At 50.6% G+C, this 21,561-nt stretch overlaps 1 protein-coding gene across 1 annotated transcript; it reads left to right on the top strand.

Moving 5' to 3' along the window:
• The first annotated feature begins 5,759 nt into the window (after positions 1–5,759).
• On the top strand, positions 5,760–21,149 carry LOC120841714 (polycomb group protein Psc-like). The gene is made up of 5 exons (XM_042293079.1): positions 5,760–5,798; positions 6,063–6,173; positions 17,287–17,367; positions 17,827–18,173; positions 18,803–21,149. The coding sequence occupies exons 1-5, from the start codon at positions 5,760–5,762 to the stop codon at positions 19,851–19,853; spliced, it is 1,629 nt and encodes a 542-aa protein (XP_042149013.1). The 3' UTR covers positions 19,854–21,149.
• The last annotated feature ends 412 nt before the right edge of the window (positions 21,150–21,561 follow it).

The following is a 21,561-nucleotide window of genomic DNA, read 5'->3' as shown; positions in this document are numbered from 1 at the left end:
TTCCTGGATATTTGTCTCGCACCAGCACAGAACGCAGCCCTATCACGAAGAGCCTCCGGACAACGGTGGTATTCTAATATTGGCTCGTTCAGCTGCAGTTGGCAGTGTAAGTACAAGGTGTCACAAAGGAAAATTTACACGGTCTTTTTTACCTCAAAAATAAACTAGGCATTGCCGAACGCTCATTCTCCGCCCAAAGGTAGCGCTAGAGGTCACAACCAGATGCCAAAGTTTCAGTCCGTTCCGATAACTTAATCAAAAGTTATAAGTGATTTTCTGAAAATTTCAATGGGAAAATGGCAGCTGACGGGGTTTTCGAAGACATGGGGCTCTATGACAGCAGAAACCGAAAACGGGCGAAAATGGGCTCCAGTTTCCCATTGAAATTTTTAGAAAATCACTTATAACTTTTGATTAAGTTATCGGATCGGGCTGAAACTTTGGCATCTGGTTATGACCTCTAGCGCTAACTTTCAGCGGAGAATGAGCGTTCGGTGACCTAGTTTATTTTTGCGGTGAAAAAGACCCTGTAGATTTTGTTTTGTGACACCCTGTACTTGACCAAGGGAAAGTTTCGTGGGAACAAAACCCTGTCCGAAGCAAGCAGCGCGGGTGGAAGACAACTGCGCTGAATCATCGCGGTTGCAAGCCTCTGTACAACGCGTGCGTAGTATCGGCCATCGTGCGTGTTGTGACAACACCGATATCGCTTGATTTTCAATCCAGGTTTACAAACTTCTGCAACAACAAAAAAGTGTTCACTCTTTTTATATAATAAAACAAAAACAAGGTTTTTATGGCGAACTTTGCAAGTGAGGCATTTTGTTCATATCAGCCTGGTATAGGGTGTCCTTGTTTATTCGGAAAGTAATTGAAGTGAGGACATTTGGGACAAAGAACGAATTGTGGATGACGTTTTCCTCCGCGGAAAATGCCAGGGCCCGAGTTCGGCGTCACAGAAATGAATGAATACAGATCTCAATTATAGTAACTTTTTATATATAGTATATATTATTTTTCCAGCTGGTATAATGTGACGAGAGACTATAGAAGGTGCCAATAATGGGCGAGATAATGTGACCAGAGACTATATAAAGGGTGCCAATAATGGCCGAGATGAAGTTTGAGGTTTTAAACTGAGAAACGTGTTCTCCGCGGAAAGGGCTCCAATAGCTGAATTTTCTTTCTCGCTCCCCCCCCCCCCCCCCTCCCTTGTATTTTTAGGAGATCGTGCCGTGCACTGACAATTACTGATTTTATGCAAAATGCTTCAGGTCACAGGTCTTGATACTGAGTAACGAAATTGTGAAAAGTGAACATCGATGCGCGCATACCCCCGAACGAAATTCTTCACGCGGAGCGGAGTTGCTTGTTTTGTTTCTCTCGAGAGGCGACCCATCTGTAGACATGAAATGAATAAAGTAAGCGAGAAACGTGCCAGGACTAATAAACCAGGGGAGCTGAAAGTGAAACAGCGCGGAGTGCCTGCCAAGCGGAAATCCACGAAATGCTCCGCGATGCAACTGGTGTTTTAAACGAGCGGCTAAAATAATAGGGTACACGTGGCATTGTCCGGGGAAATAATACTTCAAACAACGCAGGCCCTTCCATGTAATTTAGAGAAGGCGAGCCACGGGTCTATAAACGCACGACACGTACCGCCTGCCAGTTCTGAGGACGTAAAGCGCTGAGCCAAGAGTGCGCAACGGACTGTGACACTCGAGGGACGATCTATTCTTGGGTCCTTTGGCTTTCGGATTCTTGGCATCGGTACGCAGAGAAGGATGCAGCGTCAGAAATCCGCGCACATCTTTCTATGCGGCGAAACACTCGCTTACGGCGTCTCCTCTGCGTGAGTGCTGCGCGTATGTGCGGACAATGCTACACACCGGCCAGGGAAAGTACGACGTGGCTTCACCGTGGTTTCTTGGATTCACTCTTTCTGACCCCCATAGTCTCAAAGAAAACACACACACACACAACCGTTACTGGTGTCAAATGCGGCAAAGTATCGAGGCACTTGCGTTCGTCCATGCACTCACGCGCCTTTTTTTTTTTGTGTTGTTGTTGTTTTAAACGTACAGTTGCGTTGTTGCAGAAGCTAACTCCGGCTTAGCCTCGAGAGGGTACTAATGAAGCGTGTCAACAACGTCGAAGAGAGTTGGACTGGTTGGCCGGCTGCCAAACACCCGCACTATGCTCGCAGACGACATTATGTGGATGCACTCCAAGCTATGGGAGCACGGGTACTTGAGCACCTTGAGCGCCGATCCTCAGTTAAATCTGTGCGCTGACACCCTTCACTTCTTTTGAAATGCAACAGAACGTTGTCCAGGAGTATGAGCTTTGTCGGCCTGACAATGCTATAGAAGTACGTAACTGTGGGAGAAAAAAAGAATAAAAGGACGAAGAGAGAAGAATAAAACCGAGAGGACTCCGAAACGCGTCGAGAAGACTTCGCCAGCTCCGATAAACTACGAACACAAGAACAACAACAAAAACTAAAATAAAATAAACGGAACAAAACGAAAACGTGACAACGCTAGACACGGCGTCGCGTGCATAAAAGGCAGGAGTTAGCGTCCCCTGCGTTCCTCAGAAGACGCAATTCTGCATGTAATGGTTTAATACATTAATTGGAATACAACTGCATTTCTAAATTAAAGTTTAATGCTCTACTGCGTTGAGCCTTGGGCGTCACGAAGAGTTGCAACGAAAACTTGGTAACACGGGTTAATGAAAATCACGTGGTCGATGTTACTACGCGTTGCATGTCATGGTGAGACGTGACCACGTAACTTGACGCTACAGTGTCACATGACCACGTGATGTCAATCTCGCGTGACATCGGTTTATGGGACACCGTTCTGTTTGACGTAATGTGACGTCACAATATCACGTGATACCACAACGGAAGTGATGTCGCCAGACGTAGTCACGAGATTGGTGTCACGTCACGTGACTGCCATCCACTAAATTCGTCGGGAAATAATGCCGCGCTATAACAAGTCCGCATTGTGTACGTCTGGGACTCTATGCGCAGGATGAAGGTGATTACTATCTTTTTTTCTCGCGCGGTTGGAGCTGGGGGGCTAGTAATGCCTAGGGATAGAAAGGGGCAAATAAGCGCCCGTATATCTCGTCCACGCTTTTGGCGTCGCGCGGTGTTCATACAAGTAACTAGAAAAGTCACCATCAATGTTTTCTAATAAACAGAGAAAAGACTAAACAAAACACGTCGTGCTTTTTTGCCGTTTGCGCGTGCGTTTTCAACGAGAGCATCAATGGGGCTGCCGAGCCGGCCCGGCAGTTCGCGCGAGCGACGTCATGATAGCAATCCAGACGGCCAATAGTACTGTAGCCGAGCGTCAGTGGTCACAAGTCACGCGACCCACAGCCTCCTAATGAGAGTGTGTCTCCTCATCCTCTCGTCCGCGGTCGCCGATCGCTGCGAGCCCATTTCACGAAAGCACACACTCGTCCGCGCAACAGCGTTCCAATCTGTACGCAAGTGTCTAAACAAACGGAAATACGTCTTCAAAAAAGAAAAAAAAAAAAAGAAAATTAACAATAATAATGACGAGAAAGCCGCGCGTCGAAGGGAGGACGGAGGCTCGTTTTGTGAGGACAGCCCCGTTAATTAGGCGTTTTCCATAAATGCCCTCGCACCTGCTCCCCGTTCTTCCCCTCCTCAATGCCGCTCCTCCGCAGCTTCGCGCACTATTTTAAGAGTTACGAAAGAAAGAAGAAAAAATAAAGAAGGAAACAAAGAAAAACGACCGCGAGACAGCCGCTCTCCGGCGTGCAAGGCACGATAAAGAGCACAACTCGGGAAGGCAGAAAGAGCCGAGGCCGGCGTGATTGCCTCGTCGCATGGTCGACCCGATAGACGCGAGGAAAGGGAAAGCGCCCAGCGGAAAGCGAGCTTGTGCGGTGGCGGTGCGCTGCGGAACAAATCTTCGGCGGTGGTTTTTAAAGTCACGGGAGAGTCGGCGGTCGCTGCCGGACGCAAGCCCTCCGAAATAGCAAGGCCGGAGCGCCGGGTTTGATACGTTACCTGCAGGGGTCCAGCAGCGCGGGTGCATATTGGGTATTAAGATGGCAATTTCGGCCATTTGGGCGCCAAAAAAAGAAGGGCGCCGAGAAAACATGGACGAGAAGAGACGTAAACACTGGCACGCTCGCAACTCACATTTATTGAACAAACGAATCCCTTATATAGCCTTGAAAAAACCCTTCGACACGACTAGGCACGGTGTAGACCCGTTTCTAGAAAATCAAATTCTTTTGTCGATTAGGTTATTGACGTGTCACTTGTGGACATCTTGCCCTGTGCTTTGATTTCAAAAGCCTCGAGGAGCTCCCTACATGTCTTATGTGAGTATCTGGCCAGAAATGATGTCTTTAAATGACATGGAGCAATGGCGGCGGTTGCAGTGTGTTGCCAGATGTCCAGATGGGGTTGCTCGTGTGGCCGCGTCATGTTCACGTGCGCGATCGTTGAAGCATCGGCCTGTCTGGCCGATGTATACTGACCCGCATGACATTCGAGTTTCGTAAACAACTCCCGTTTTGCACTCTGTGTATTTCTTGCCGTGTTTAGTTTTGCATTGGTCTGCAGCATCAGCGAAAAAATTTATTTTGCGGCAAAGTCCTGACAGCTTCTTAGGTGCCAAGAAAACTACTGGTACGGCGTACCGGTCAGCTACTTTTTTAAGGTTGTGGGCAATGGAGTGCATGTACGGAATCTAACTGTGCTTTTTTCCCGAGGTTGCCTTTGTATGCCTTTTATCGTCTTGACTAGGCTTTCCGCTAACTCTACCAGAACACTTGGAGGGAAACGTGGGATTGCTTCAATGTGTATTGAGGCGTCCATCAAAAAATCATCTGAGCACACTGCGCAAGAAAGCTTCAAGAAACAGGCAGAGCGCCTGCAGAGGGCTGGTTTCCCTCCAAGTGTTCTGGTACAGGTGGCCGAAAACCTAATCAAGAAGATGAAAGGCATACAAAGGCTACCTCGGGGAAAAAAGTACAGTTAGACCACTAATAATTCCTTACATGCACTCCATTGCCCACAACCTTGAAAAGGTAGTTGACCGGTACCACGTACGAGTAATTTTCTCGGCACCTAATAAGCTGTCAAGAATGTGCCGCAAAATAAATTTTTCCGCTGATGCTGCAGACAAATGCAAAACTAAACACGGCAAGAAATACACTAAATGCACAACGGGAGTTGTTTACCAAATTCCAACGTCATGCGGGTCAGTATACATCGGTCAGACTGGCCGATGCTTCAACGATTGCGCACGTGAGCAAGACGCGGCCACACGAGCAACCCCATCTGGACATCTGGCAGCACACTGCAACCGCTGCCATTGTTCCCCGTCATTTAAAGACACAACATTTCTGGCCAGATACCCAGATAAGATATCCAGGGAGTCCACGAGGCTTTTGAAATCAAAGCAAAGGGCAAGATGTGCACAAGTGACGCGTCAATAACCTTATCTACAAAAGAATTTGATTTTCTAGAAACGAATCTACACCGTGCCAGTCGTGAAGAAGGGTTTTTTCGAGGCTATATAGAAGGATTCGTTTTTTTGTTGTTTTTTTTTAATAAGCGTTAGTTCCGAGTGCGCCAGTGTTTACGTCTCTTCTCGTCCTTGTTTCCTCGAGCATATCGGGTAGCTGCGCCACCGCTCGGCTGGGATTTGTACTGTCGCTAATTTAACACTAGTGCCAGCCTTTTGACCTTTTACGCAATGACTTCCGCGCAGGCCCTGGCCCTAATTCGCGCAGCGGTGATCGCTCGAACACGGCTTCTCGATTGAGCGACCGTGGCTCAAACTACAGGGAACTGAGAGTTCCGCTAGTCCCTGTGCAACAAATCTGGGTGCCAGAGGGGGCAAGGGAGCGCGCGTCCCCTTCTGGACGAACGACGCACCTCAGCTTTCGCCGCATGGCATCTGTGCCCCGCTTGGGTCTTCTTTAGAGTACGACTAAAAATTCAGCACTACGGCCTCGTCGTCTGGGAGGTGTTGCTGACTGCCACACTTTTCCACTAGGGCAAGGAGGACCGGAGGCAGCGTAGGTTTCTCAATTGTCCCGCCGCCTTCACCGTGAACCACCTGCGAAAGTTCCTCCGCACCAAGTACGCCCTGGCGCCCAGCCTCAAGGTACGTCCACCTACAACGTTTTGCTTATTGATTTAAACTCGCAGGCTGCAATGTTAAGGCGAGATGCGGAAATAATTAACGTATACCTACAAAATTCGGGGCACCTTATGCTTGGATGTCCAACTTGATCAACTTGGTACGTCCAGCCGCATTGAAACGAGGCTTTAGTCAAACTGAAGCATGCAGCCGAATCGAAACTTCTAGCCAATGTGAGGATGTAGCCGAACTGAGGCGTCCAGCCAAATCGAAACTTCTAGACGAATTGAGGCCTGAGCCGATTTGGGACGGAACCGTTACGAGTCACCCCACCCGACGCTCCCTTGCCCGAGTTTGCATTCCCGGTGACTTCGCAAGAAAGAAAATTGAAGAAGGGATGGACCTTTGAAAGGACACCTGTCTTGTTTGATTCCATCCCTTCAGCACCCGTGAACCGTTGGACCTTTATGTTTTCCTTTAACGGTCTCGAGTGCTGTGTCTGAGACACCACCTCCTCAAATCGGAGCGTAGAGCTATAGGGCTGGGGGGTGGCACGCACGTGTCCGCTTCCACATAGTCGACCTCGGGGGTTGCGCTCGGCGCTTCCGGCGTTCTTGCCATCGATCGCGTCTGAGCTCCACGTTTCGGGACTTTCGCCGGTGGGCCGAGGGTGAAAGACGCTTCTGCCCCATTTCCTAGACAAGAGAAGTCGGCGGTGGAGGCTCTGCAGTGGGCTTTGTCAAGATTTCAGTGTGTCCTTCCTCCTGTGGCCGGGCCCCGCTATTCCCTGTATCGCTCTGCACTGGATGTAAATATAGATTTTTTTTATTGTCCAGGGGGGCTGTACGACACAAGAGCGCACGACACGAGAGCGCTGACGGGAGAGCGCGCGACACGAGAGCGCGTGCCATTAGAGCGTGCGTCACGAGAGCTCATGTGCGCGCCTTGGGGATGATGAATGTTTGACTCTTGAAACAGATGTTTTCTCGGATCGAACGCTTTACGTCGTTTTATTGGTTAAGTACGCAGACCTGTGGGAAGTATAAGAAATACAATTTTTACGAACTCGAAATGATGAAACAAGACACAGAGTTTCAGAAATATAAATGTTTATCGACTGCGATTCCAAAAAAAAAAAAAAGAATTGAAGACGGAAGCATTCTGCGACGCCGCGGAGGTAGTCTAGTATGCACTTAGGTCGTCCTCTCCAAGCTAGCTTGCTCAGATTCTTTGCTACGCGAACGTAGATGGCTTCGCTGCTTCTTTGAGGCTCTCCACGAAGTACATCCGCCAGCTTCTGCTGTGTCAAGCTCTGCTCTCTTTGAAATGCGGCCACTGGCTTTTACGTGTCCAAAGATACAGCCCCAGGGACTTCTGGAATGCATTGTGCCAGAACTGACTTGATTGGTGGTCCTCGGGAGCCCTTCGGATATCCGTTCGTAGCAGCTCCAGAAGTCAAGCGGGAAAAGTGCTGGACTACGCGAGCGGCTCCTTCCGATGCTCCAGGTGGGTCAAGTCACTTGGACCGGACAACCGGACCTCCCGAAGGCCATGAAAATCACGGAACCCCAGCGATAGAAAACCCTTTGGTGACATTTGTTCCTATTTTACACCTAGGGAACTTTTTTCCGAAGACGTTTCTTCCGGAACCCCCTACCAACCACGCTATTAGACGCCGATGCTTGCAATTACAACATGAACCATACAGTACTGAATTAAAGTGCTAATAAGACACTTTTAGTTGATTGCCCAACATATTTTACCGTATATCGGCCGCTCCAATGTCCCCCAACGTTGAACAGCACATATCGAAGAGAACATCCAGAAAGCACGAAGCCCTACTTTAAACAAATATCGTTTTAATAAAAAAAAGAAAAAAAAAACAAAAAAAAAACGCCATGTATGTTGCATAAAATTTATCAATATATTGGGCAACCAACTTACATGCAAAAAACTGCGCTCTCAGAGAACATGTATTTGAAGACTCAAACATCGATCATTCCCAAAGTGCGCTCTCGTGACGCGCGCTCTAATGGCACCCGCTCTGGTGTCGCGGCGCTCTCCCGTCGTGCGCTCTCGTGTCGGGCGGTCTCGTGTCGTGCGCTCTCGTGGCGCTCGACGGAATAGGCATTCTTTTCATATAACACGCAAGACCGAGTTGGGGACACGGGTCTCGGATTTTGGGAGATTCGGACTTTGGATTTGATTGAGGGAAATTGGGGACACGGGTCTCGACTTTAGACGAGGCAGGAGGTCTCCCAAGTTGGGACTTGTAACTAGAGTGTAAGTAAATGAACATAGCTCTATAAGCAGTAAGTCGACCCGTGACTCAGCGACGTTCGTGCCACAACGCTCCAGACCGTCGGAGCGGAACCTGCCTCCCACACCACCGGGAGGACGCACAACAACTTAACTGAGGTGGTCTTGTTGTTTTTCAAATCGAGGTAATTTAGAACGTCGCTGCCGCTTGCGACGCTCATATCACTCGATGGAAGTTCGACACTTTCAGGAGCTTCATCTGTCTTCCTTTTTGCTCGTTTTAAACTTGTTTTGGGGGAAACTTTCCTCGACAAACCTCGCTAAAAGAACTAAAACAAAATCATGTGTAGCATGTATGTTGCATGTGTAGCCTTCAGCAACTCTTGCTTGCCTTCCTACTCCCCATCGTTCGTACAACGCCGTCGAGGGGTCCCTGGTACGAAAGACGTGGCCGTCCTTCCGCACGGTTTCAAAGAGACATCAACAGGACCACCAGTGTCGACAGCTTTGCTCCCTCCGACAAGAACGGTGGGAGACATCGCTTACATTATGTTGCGCGAGTAGTTTTGTAGAACGTGCTAACAAACACCAGCTCCTCTAAAGAAGGGAAATTTATTACATCCCTGTTTCCACGTTCAAAAAAAAAAAAAAAAAAAAAAAGGAACGACATCAAAAAGTTAAAAGCTTCTCTGTTGGTTTTTTTTTCGTTCATTTGCATGGTATGACCTGTTTTGAACGGAAACAGACTAGCATTTTTTCACATTTTCAGGTGCCAGCTTGGTGCCCTCTGACAGCGCGGGGCCATGAGCTACAGCACTTTAGCCTGTACCTTACTCCGGCCCTTATAACACACCTGCATTTCATCTTAATTCTCTCTATATATATATATACATACTTTAGGTAGATGTTTTGGTTTATTGCAAGGCAACCTGGTGGTTTTTATTTCTCACACAATAGAACACTAGCGCGGCATCTCAGTTAACCCAACGAACCGCTTTTGATTTGAGCTGGGAACAACTGAAGGAACATTCGTGTTTATGTGAGATGAGAGCGTACGTAAATGTGGGGAACGAGGGGAGGGGGGCAAGGGGTTGGAATGCGAAGGAGAAAACGCGAATGGTCCAAATGTGTGGTGTCGATGAGGAGGGCTTTTCGAAAACGATCATTCTCGAAAGGTGCGAATGTGAAGGCCTACGCGAAAACGGGCGAAATTCCTATTAAGAAGTTTAGTACGCAGATGTTAGGCCCTGCTAATGAAGCGACGCGTGCGCGAAGGCGCGAACGAAGTATCGAGTTTATACGATAAAATAAAACAGCGCGAAAAGGTGCAAAAGTGACAAACCGGACAGGACAGAGCGCTGACTCCCAACTATGTATTTTTACCGATATTCACATGTTTAACAACTACCAATCAGCACAGCTCTCAGACTTATCGAGTATGTAGTTATGGAAGTTAGACTTGTCGAGGTGTATTTATCGAAGTTATATCAGCGTTCCTGCAGTCCACTCTCGCCTGTGCTACGTAAACATCATTCGGGGCAACCTATTCGTGTGCTTTCTGCATCGTTCGCGCATGAAGTCAAACAAATCTAGAACTCAACCGGCCTTACCTCCGGTCTTCACGATTTCTTTTGAGAATGTAATGTACAGTGAACCATATGGGCGACAACACTCCATCAGTCCTTTTGCCATGACTACGGTCTTCCCAATCATCGTGATCTCAAGATTTATCACAGCTAAGAAACTCGCACCGAAGGATAGGTTCTGGCCCTTGTTTCTACCAGAAATTCCCTCCCATTACAGCGTTTGCGGTAACGCGTCCCAAGTAACGGAATTACCGCTGACGCGTTACTTTTTTGGATAACGTAGTAACTCTGCTTGCTTGGCCCATTAGCTCGTAGCGTCGGCTCCGTCCGTACTTAAGCTTAGGTGCCAGGTCATTAACTAGGGCACTCATTCCCTATACTTCCAAAATTTTGCCTGTCTTTTCCCCACGCAAAAAGTCCCATTTCCGAAAAACCTCAACGCACCTACACGCCCTTCGTCCTACTTTCCAAAAACGCTGTCGAAAACAAAAAAAACAAGAACACTGTTACTGTTAATTTATAAATGAAAAGTAAAGTGCGTTACACTTTATCGGTAACGCCACTTTAACGCGTTTCTTTCATTGGGGAGTTCTCGTAGACCGCGTTTCAAGCTCTACCAAACCCTGTGCAACGAAGAAGCCGCTACTGCGTTTACGCGCCAATGGCCTTGACTCTAGAGTTCCGGGTATCGTAGCGGGTTGCGGAGAGCGTTGCGGGACGGCGAAAGCGATCTACGAAAACTCCCTATTTTGAGGTAACGTAAGTCGGTAACGCGTTCCTTCTTTTTGCAAGTAACGAGTGACGTAATTTTTTTTTTTCTGTAATGCCTACAACACTGCTTTCATATATCTTGTGACTGTAGAGGGTTCTTCGATGTAAATATATTCTTTTACCTACTCTCGTTTTGTCCGGTGGTATTGTTTGGTGCTGTTGTGTTCAACACAGATTGCCCTTAACGGACGGTCTTTGTAGGATACATTTTTCTAGACATGTGCACGTTACTGGTAAAAAAAAAAAGCCTTTACTCGTTGCTCCATCAAAAAATCGTTTAGCTTTTCCACTCTCGTGAAGAAGGAAGACCACCGGAGCTGTGCTCGAAACACTGTGTGCTTCTTCTTCGTCGTCGTCTGTTTTCCGCGCGGTTTCCTACGATGAATTCCTAGCAACGCGCAAGCTGTCCATTTTTCTATTATAGCTGGAAAGGTTGGCGCCATCTACGAGCGACGGCGGAAACCATACTGGTTGTGTGCTTGCCGCCGTCGCTTATAGATGGCGGTAGCTGTCCAGGTAGGTTTGTGTCGACATACACGAACACGGTCCTGGGGAACCTAGCCTTTAACAGCTCCGCTGTAAAAGTATTCCACTCCTGAAATTTATTCAGGAGTGGAATACACGAGGAGTATGCTTCAAAATGAGAAATTGGGTTATGCAAATAGTTTACTAGGGAATACATCTTACTCCACGGATTACCCACTGCCCTTGGCGCCGACAGCTTTTGCGATGCTGGAACGGCGGGACGCGCATGGCCTCGGCGGGGTTTTCCCCTTTGAATTGCGAGCTGCAGCCATTTATCGTCGTGTAAACCTGTCAAGACGACGGATACAGCAGTCTCCGCTGTCTGCGCCAATTCGGTGTCTCCGTACATCGGCGGCAGCCCTCTTAGCCGATGCAGCGCGACAGCGTCGACAGTGCGATGCCATTACATTTTCTGGGACGGGAAAGATTTCAGACCGTTCGGGATGGATTTGACTTTGAAGGCCCGCTGTCTGATGCAAGTGAGCAGAGGATGCATTCTCTTAGTAAGGTATCTCGCTTCTGCTTCTTCCGACAGCGTGTGTAGTGCCTTGAGTCCGTAGCGGTAACTGGAGTGGTGGATTACGAGGTGCCCTACCGATCTATCTGGTGGCTGCGCTAAGTCCCGGCGACATAAGCCCGCTCCGCAAGCCGTCTGTACGTTATGATGTGCCCCGTGACGTGGGGTCACGTAGGGAGCTTTAGGGTTCGTCGTCTGGGAGCGGGCTGCGCGCGCCAACGGTCGCCTATTCACGCAGGCTCCCGTGGCTCACACTTTGTACTGCCGTTTGCGCTGTTTTTCGCTCCTTCTCGTGGTGCCGAGCAAAGGGCTGCGGACCTCATGGTATGGGCTTCGATTTCCACTGAGCTGCTTGGTGAATTATAGTTGCGATTAATAAGGCTCACATATGAGTGCCTAGAGTAATTATAGCTAAAAATGCCATGGACCCTGTATGCTTTATGTCGCCATGACCTGTGTGTAGCAATTGTTCGTCACACTCGATCGCGTCACTTTTCGCTTGACGTCGAGCCCATAAGCACATTCTTTTTTAATAAGATCGCCCCCTTTAAAAGTAATCGGGTCGTTACTTGGTTACCGAAAAAAGTAACTAGACACAAGTATTGCGTGGCCTGTAGCGCGTCGTACGAGTCTTTCTCTTTTTGACTGCGCTAGGGCTGCTGTCGAGCGGGCGGACGTCTTTTTCGCGCGTGCATAGCGGCGCGCCAGCATTATTTACCCCACTCCCCCTTGTCCCCGTGGCCACCGTTAAACTCGCCCGCTGCCTTCCCAGCTGCAGACGAGTCCACCCAGACTCTCGGGGGAGTGTCGGCCCGCCGAGCCCGTCGGGGAGCTCCCCGCCGGCCTCTCCTCTCCCCGTACATCGGATCAATGAGCGGTGGAGGGGGACACCCTGCCGCTAGAAGGGAACCGGCTCGAAGTCGAGACATGCGATGGAATAGACCCTTTCAGGCAACATTTCATGGGCGCCGCCATCTTGGCGTCACGTGACCCTGCCGCCATAGCCGCCCTTCAGTTTCTCGCCTTTCCTCCGCGTTGTGTGCTGCACCGGCCCCTACCGGAGCTTTGTTTTCGCGTTCTTTTACGTTCCGCGTTGAAATCGTGTGTTTTCTTTAGGTCTTTTCGATATTTCGGGCTTTCATTTAATCATTTCATATCTATATTTCAACACAGCTCTTGTATTTTCGTATTTATGAAATGGAATCGGACAGCGAACGGATCGACGATACACGATTATGGCTTCAGAGACCATGTAAGTTCATCCCATTCTAACGTTTTTCTCGCTAATAAAGGCAGTCAACACCATTGCGACATATGCAAATTTCAACTGACGCAGTAAGGCTATCCAGTCGTGCTTCTCACTGCATGTGCGCGCTTGTTTCCGTAAAGCCGACCCGCATGTAAGCGATTTAGCGTGCGACGAGACGAGCGACGGCGACAACGACCAGAGTCAGCGACGAAGATTTCTCACTGTCGCCTGTTGCATCGCTCGGTTTCTTGGGTTTTTAGAAAACGTCGCTCACCGTCTTGGTCGCTTGCTCCCGTCGCTTCCATGCGGTTTGCCTCGTCGCGCGACTGCCCGAGCGACAGCAAAGGGGGTCACCGTCGCTTGTCCCGTTGCTCGCCGAATCGCTTGCACGCGGTTTATACTTAATATCGAGGCGCCAATGGTTCATTGCTGTGTGCATGGAAATTAATTGAGTATAAACCGCATGTAAGCGATTTGGCGAGCGACCAGATAAGCGACGGCGACCCGCTTCGCTGTCGCTCAGTCGGTCGCGCGACGAGGCAAACCGCATGGAAGTGACGGAGCAAGCGACCAAGACGGTGAGCGACGTTTTCTAAAAACTAAAAAAAACGAGCGATGCAACAGGCGACAGTATTTGTAAATAAAAAAAAAAAGAAAAAAAAAATCTCCGTCGCTCGTCTCGTCGCACGCTAAGTCGCTGACATGCGGGTCGGCTTTACGGAAACGAGCGCGCACATGCAGCGAGAAGCACGACTGCGATAGCCTTACTGCGTCAGTTGCAATTTACATATGTCTCAATAGTGTTGACTGCCCTTTATTAGCAACAAAAACGTAAGAATGGGATGAACTTACATGGTCACTGAAGCCTCATAATCTTGTATCGTCGACCCATTTGCTGTCCGATTCCATTCCATAAATAAGATTTACAAGAGCTATGTCGAAATATAAATATCAAATGAAAGTTCTAAATATCGAAAAGACCCAAAGAAAGTGCAAGATTTCAACGCGGAACGTAAATGAACACGAAAACGAAGCTCCGGTAGTGGCCTGTGCAGCACACAACGCGGAGCAACGGCGAGGAACTGAAGTTTCGGCTATGGCGGCCCGGAAAGCGCACGAAGGGCGCGCCGACTGGTGGCAGCTCGAGTAACTGACTCGCTGAAAGCGTCTATAGAGGCCGAGCGGTCCCCCGCACGACGCGACGCTCTCTGTCTAGGAACCGCTTTGCGGTTTCTTGGCAAATTGTGTACGCTACGGCCCGTGAGTCCGGCTTCATAGTCCAGTCTCTCCGACCGGAGAGGTTGCACGAGGAAACCGGACCCACGGAATCTGCAGAAAATGAGACCAGAGAACAACGATTGAGTCAGTTCGGCACTCTTGGAACCATATTTGTGTTTTCAATTTTGGTGCCTTCTTTGTACAATATGCAAAATAACCCTTCCCCCCCTAGTCCCACTCCCCTCCCCTGCTAGAGGATGTTATATGTTGCTTTTATATTATAAATTCTGCAACCCCCCGTACCAGTCAATTTTTTTGAAAACGGATGTATCGATATACCGAAGCATGGCAAATATTGCCAGACACTCGATACATCGTAAAAGTATTTTACTACTGAGATGCAAATACACTTTTCAAATGTATCTCGATAGAAGGTATGCAGAATATCTCCCAGATACTATCGCGGCTCATTTGTATCGTAGTACTGGTTCCCTGGTTCTTACAAGCCGTTCAGCGATCCAGAAACATGACGAACACGCAAATTTAGACCGTAAATTTTATGGTGAATTCCACCGGTAGATCGGGATCGTTTCCCAGAATCTGCGAGGAAGGACAAAAACCGCTCCGCGCCACCCGCTCCAAATCGACGAGCTGAAGATGGAGTCGCATTCTTAGAGCGACCCGCCGGAGACGATCTGTGGTTCCAAATGACCGCTACTGGAACATGCCGGAGCTCGAACTTTACGAGCTGGATAGCATCTCCGACTACCAATCAGTTTTGCTGCTGCCCACCAGCAGAAGGAATACGCGACACGGGTCAAGCACCGAACCGCGGGGTTAATGTCGCAAACACGAGAGGAAGAGGTCCGCGTTTTTGCCTCCCCGGAACGGCGGAGCACGCACTGATTGCCAGTAGCGGAAATCAGGTCGCTGGCAAGACATTAAAAAAAAAAACACGCACACGGAGGTAGCAAACCTCGCACGGTCGTTGCCTAGTCTGTTCTCGCTTTATTGCGCAAGAAGTCCCCGGCGTTCATGCAGTGTACAAAGGTAAACTCTCAGTCGCGGCAAAACGAACACGCCTAAACTTGCGTCTGCTTTCTTCTGCGGATTTTCTGTCGTGCTTTTTACGTCGTTCTTCCTCTCGGGATTGCGTATGTCAGCGTTTATGATCCACCACGCTCCAGTCCCGACGATGCATCCCCTGAACCATGCGAGGTAGCGGCGAGACGGACTGCACACACCGGATGCACTGCCCGTCACCACCCGCGTAAACAACCGACCGACCGTACCAGACCGGACTTGCTGCCCGCGACGCGCATGCGCAGTAATAGGCTGTTGTCAACTTCAGGGGAGATTTCCCTGGAAGTTAATGGAGGAGCGGTTGTGGCGAGGTCGGAAGCGCTCCACGGAGCTTGTGAGGCAACAAATCTGCGAGCGGAAGGTGACCGACTCGAGCCAGATCTGCGACTGGAATATGCGCGCACCAAAAAAGGGGCGCTTTTGGAGCACTCCAAATCTGCGAGCGGCCCTCACCATTAGGGATTTGCGTGCCAAGTTTACGAAGGCAATCCTGCAAGCCCAATGATTATAACTGGGAATTCATTAAGGCTACCTCGGGATCTGTTGACGTGCAAATTAACTCTCACTTACACGGGGGAGATTTATGTAGCGTTAGGGGGGACCGTTCTCTTTTCTGCTCTTTGCTCCGAGTTCTTTGCGTGGCGCCATCTATACTTTTAATTTGTGGCACCACTGAAACTTCCGTCATACATGACTATTTTTCATCTATTTATTCTAGCTGTCTTAACTCAAAAAGTGCTCAATGTCTGGTTTTAAATTTTCTATGCACTACGTTACTGACAAAAAAAAAAAAAAAAACTATGATACGAATAATTTGCAATATTAAGCGCGAAGATCTTATAGAATGCTCAGTCTGTTTTTTTTTTTCTGTTTTTGTATTTACGATTAGTTGGATAAAAAAACACCAAGAAGCTTCATGCGGATTGGTGGCCGATTGTGTCAACTTCAATCGTAGCAGCTCGAAGTACGCAGAGCGAAAGCTCGCATACAGAACCCAGGGACCCTGGGTTCAATCGTTCCTCTAACTGCCCCTGCCCGTTTTCAATGTGGATGAGCATCGTACCGGCATGCGGTCGAGTATCATTGCTGCGTGATGCTCATTGTACACATCGGGCTAGCGGTCGTACCGCACTGTCTAGATTTCGCATCTATAGCTGAGACACCAGACGTCTATCGACGCTGCCTATAACTTCCGGCTGTCTAAACAAACACACAACGCGATTATGTTATTTAAGAAATACTCAAGTTTACGCACGTATGTACCGACAAAGCAAATACTAATTCTGCGTAATTTTGACTTTGTACGTAGAATTAAAAAATTTAATTGTTTTCCTTTTTTTTTTTTTCTGTCCGGGCAGTGCTCGGGCGCAGAAACCTGACTCCCGTGAGGTAAAACTTCTGCACCTGCGGCGCAGTGAAAAATAGCAGCACCACCGCAATATTGTGACGTCAGAAAATTGAGTTGGCGCACATCCAAATGCGAGGCGCGGGAATGCCGGGTGTTATAAAAATACACCCACGTTTCACTCCCGTGTAAGTTACACCGGAGACATAAGACATAAGAAAAAGAAGACGGTAAGCGCCGCTCCTCTGTCCTTTGTCTCCTTTCTTCGACTGCGACCATGCGCGGACTGAAGCGATTTTAATTATCTTCGGGAAACTCCCTAAGGTGGAGAACGTATACGCTAGAATAAATTTATTTCCACCTGAGGTCTCGGGCTATCTTGATGCTCCACGATCCACGAGGAGGTACTGGGATCGATACCCGGAGCAGTCGGATTTTTTCACTGGCGCACCAGTCGCCTGTAGAGGGTGCGAGTTGCGCCCCTTCTCAGGGGGGAGTCGAATCGTTTTAGTGTAACTCGAGCGATGCGAGCGAGTGATTCAGCGTACCGAGAATCATCTCAGGACTGCGTTTCTCCCCCGCAGATTGACATCCTGCACATGGACGACGTTCTCTGCGACAGTTACTCACTCATGGACGTGGCCTACATCTACGCCTGGAAGAGGGTGAGCCTTCAGTGTCGGCAGGGAAGCGTGACTGCTGAGTGTAAAAGAATGCCCGTTTGCAACTTCTCTGGGATCACCCCACACTTTTCGCAGATTTTGTGACGTCGCTACACTTCGCAATACTTCCAGTACCCATTACTATAGGCGCATGGTTCGGATGAGAGTGGCCAGTGCAGCGCTGGAAAGCGCTAGACTTGTTTTTTTATGCCAAGCCGACTGCCAGGCGTTGCGTAAGAGTTCTAATCGATGGCGAGCGGCGTCTAGTTTTCAGATATGATAGGAATCTGCTTCCTTGCTTCCCGGCAAGAATCGATAGACTCAACTTCTCGCTGTGAACTCTGCAAATGTTCGCACTTAACTCCGTGGCGGCGGACTGCGCTCGGTCGGCAAACTTTTACCCTCCGCGGCACACGGCCGCGATGGCGTCCCTGACGGGGGACTTGATCCGGGGGTTTGCAGGAGTCTCCCCTACGCCTCGCATTCCGGGTTTACTCCCATCCTGCAAAGCGGCCGGCGCCGGCGGACGGTCCGGTAGACGTCGACGGGAGGAACTGCAGCGTGGACCCGGCCGGGCAGCAGCAGTGCCTCCAGGAACATTCGACGGCTCCCTGTCGACCGGCGCCGGAGTCTTCGACGGCGGCCAGCGTGGAGGGAGACGTCGCCCAGATCGCCGCGAGTCCGGAGACGGAAGCGGAACCTCCTGCGCTGGTGCCAAGGCACGTCTTGCCGGCGGAGGAGGTTGCGGACGCTGCCGTTCTGTCCGTCGTTCCCGCTCCGGAAACGCGCCGACCGGAGACGCCGGATGTGTAAGTGCCCGAACCCGAAGCCTTGGACCTCGCAGACTCGTTTACCCCGTAGGCTGACAATCCGGGCCAAGGTTTACGCGCCGGGTAGGCTATTGGACCGTTGCGCCATGGGCTCCTGACCAGGCTTCGTGCATTGACAGAAGGAGAACGTGGTCGCGGAAACCAGCGTGCAGTCCGTAGATGGTTGATTGGTGTAGCCCGGATGTGGCGATCCACTCAAGCGAATGCCTTTTAGGTGTTCACGTTCTCACTTCCCGAACCATTCCGTTTTACCTTGTCATCACTCCGTGGCAGGCACCCCTTAATACGTTCTCTCATCAGAGCAGTCCCTGCATAAACTTTATGGAGGACAACAAGGTCGCTGGACAGTCGCGTTGAACTGTAGGAGAGCGTTGAGGGTGGTGTCCCAGGCCAATTTGAATCCGAGCAATTCTAGACGTTTCCATATTGCTGGTGTAATCATTGTCTAAGTTGTGACCGTAGTCGGAACGTGAAGTGCTCCGAGGTGTATGTCAGACGTATTTCTTTAGCTTAACTAGACGTAACAAATTGAAGGCCATGGCGCAGTACTCCATCAGTCCCGGGCGCGCCCGTTAATGATTTAGCGCCTGTCCGTGGACTCTTCGCAGGACGACGGCGACCGAGAAATCGGCTGCCCCTGGGAGTGCCCAAGCCGCGGCTCCCATCTGGTCGTCCTCCCCGCAGCAGGAACAGCGGCAGAAAGCGGAGGAGCCTGTCACCGAAAGTGCCCCCGCCCTGTCTAAGATGATCCTCAGCAGCAGCCTGGACAGGAGTAGCAACAAAATCACCATCCAGACGAAGGAGGTAGCCCCGGCGATGGCGCTGGCCATGTCACCGCCCCGCTCCCCGCAGTCCAGGAAGTACAGGCGCAAGGAGCAGCGGGACGCCGAGCGGCCACTGCAGCACGCCAGGCACCAGGGACGGCCCCCGGACAGCCAGGACGCCCACAGGCCCCGGCGCCCCCGCAGCCGCTCCCCGGAGCGACCAGACGGGGGGACGCCGGCGAAGAACCCGAGGCTGGACGGCGCCGACGACGCCGCGGACGGCCGCCTCGTGTGCCGCTCTGCTTCGCCCGACAGGCTGCTTCCCGAGACCACATCGCTCCTGGAAACAACCCAGCAGAGCCAGAGCCTCGCCGGCAAGGGCTCTGGGCCCGGCATCCGCGGTCTGCCCGCGTCTCCGCCTCAGGCGCACCCGCAGACCCCGAGGACCTCTCCCGCCACCCCGCTGGCCCCGAGCGCCAGGAAGGGCGAAGAGGACACGCGACCTCTGGACCTCACGGTGTCCCACCGCGGCCTGCCGGCGCCGGCGCCCGTGCGTAGGCCTGTTGGGCGGCCGCCCCTCGCACTCCCTCCGGCGGGCCCACCGGGGACCGCCAAGGGGACCGCCTCGCCCTCCTCGCACCGCAGGGCGGCGGTGTCGTCCCCCGCGGTGTCGCTGTACCAGAAGCCGGCCGTGGCGGTCAACGAGGCCGCCACGTCTCCGCCCCTGTCGCAGCAGCACCACCACCACCACAACCACCACCGGAGCAGCAGCAGGGGCTTCCTCAAGGGCGCCAACCTGACGTGCATCAACCCGGACCCGGACGCCTTTCACCCGCGCATCGTCATCAAGAACCTGCAAACGCGCGCTTCCGGCGCCAGCTTCCACAGGATGTGAGGCCGCGTTGCTGTGCCTGCCCTCTCCCTCGGATAGACGGAGCGGCTCGCTTTGTCCTGCGTCTACTTTCTAGTCTCTCGCCTGGTGTGTGTCTGCTTCTTGCGAGCGCGTACGCGGAGCTGTCGTGGTTTGCGCGAGACGGCGCCGTTTGTTTGTGCGTGTGAATGGATGGGAGTCTTTGTGGGGTCAGCCGGAAGACATCTGGATACACACTCCCTGCCGTTCAGAACGGATTCGTCGAGGTGCATCCGGCATATGTGTTGTGTGTTCGCGGACGGCCGCGTGCACCCTGCTCTCTCTTCATGACCCGCCAGCAAGGGGAGCAGTCCTGACGTCCGTCAAGACTGCTTCGTTTGCGCGCTACGACGCTTGTGGGTGGCAAGAATGTGCGCGGATTCCCGTCCTGCGTGAGTGTGTTCGACACGAGGAATATGTGCCCCCCTGGATTACGCTGGATTAAGCCGGATTACCTATCATCATCTTATCCGATTCTCTGTGAACCTCAGGTGTGCTCGTGGAAAAAAATTTTCCCTGATTTTTTCAACAAACTCTTTGATGAAGAGCAGTTGGAGAAATGTCTTTATACGTAAGTACGGGCTGCACGCCGAATGGCATAGTAACGCGAATACACGTGTAATGGCTGCACCCCATTATGATTGTGCAATATTTCGAATACGCGCCATTCTTAAACTGGGCCATTTTAAAAGGAGGCACTGGAAGTATTGTACGGGGTTTACGTAGACCGCTTGGCACGTAATGGTCACGTGTAATGTTGAGTCATGGACACAGAGAAGTTTATGAACATGGTTACAGTTGCTGCGTGCAGTCTCGCAGGGGCTTCATTTGGATGGTTTTCTTGGCGCTAAGATTACTGAACTGAGAAGGCCATGACATCATACACATAGACGTTGTATACTCGTAGCCATAGAAGGACGTCCGCACGTTTATTTCAAAATGGCCGGATGTGCCGCCCACTTTCGGGCGGTTATTAATGACCTTGTTGCGTGAATAAAAGAGGTAAATGCTTCGCGTTTTGTTATATTCGTGGCTACGCGTATAGTCGGGACGTAAGAATTTAAGCTCGATAGCCTTGGAGGGAGGCAGACATTAGAATGGGGTATGTCTTGCACAGAAAAATGAAGGACCATGCCAGTGTTGGTGGAGACTTCCTTCTGCCTAGAGAGCCTCCGAAGACACCTATATATTAGAACACGGTAACAAAAGAGGAATATTTTCTTATTCTAGTCAAGAACACGCTTATTCTAGTCGAGAACATCTTCGATATAGCAAATACACCCAGGCCTTCAAGGCTGCCCCCTGCCGGCCATCGGCGTTGTCTTCCTTCAGTCCGAGTCAAAGGTAAGGAGAAGCGACGGAAACGGCGTCGCCGAGTGGGTGCCTACTGCCGAAATAAGAGATGCTGGTTGCTTTCAGATTCGGCTGAGTTTCCGCTCAGTGCCTTGATGTGGCAGTGATGGGTGTCTTAGTCCCGCGCATTAGGTAGGATCACACATTATGCGAAGCGTGTCTTTCGAGCTGAATAATGATCCTATAAGTAATCACCCAAGACAGCTCAGAACAAGCTACACATTCGTTGCCTCTTACAGGGGCACCGAAGTTGATTCTTAGATCGTCATTTGTTGGTGATAACTCAATCTAGACGCTCTAGGCGTCCCAACCAACCTGAAATCACAATCGTGCGTAGCTT

This window comes from Ixodes scapularis, unplaced genomic scaffold (assembly GCF_016920785.2).
Source record: "Ixodes scapularis isolate PalLabHiFi unplaced genomic scaffold, ASM1692078v2 PGA_scaffold44__24_contigs__length_19508400, whole genome shotgun sequence".
Lineage (NCBI taxonomy): Eukaryota > Metazoa > Arthropoda > Arachnida > Ixodida > Ixodidae > Ixodes > Ixodes scapularis.
This window is presented reverse-complemented; position numbering and strand designations above follow the sequence as displayed.

Excerpts from the sequence above, each read along its gene's own strand:
- LOC120841714 (XM_042293079.1), top strand. The coding sequence starts at position 5,760 with ATGACTTCCGCGCAGGCCCTGGCCCTAATTCGCGCAGCG. Across the intron at positions 5,799-6,062 it reads TGGCCCTAATTCGCGCAGCG|GGCAAGGAGGACCGGAGGCA; the intron begins GTGATCGCTCGA and ends CTTTTCCACTAG. Across the intron at positions 6,174-17,286 it reads CCCTGGCGCCCAGCCTCAAG|ATTGACATCCTGCACATGGA; the intron begins GTACGTCCACCT and ends TCTCCCCCGCAG.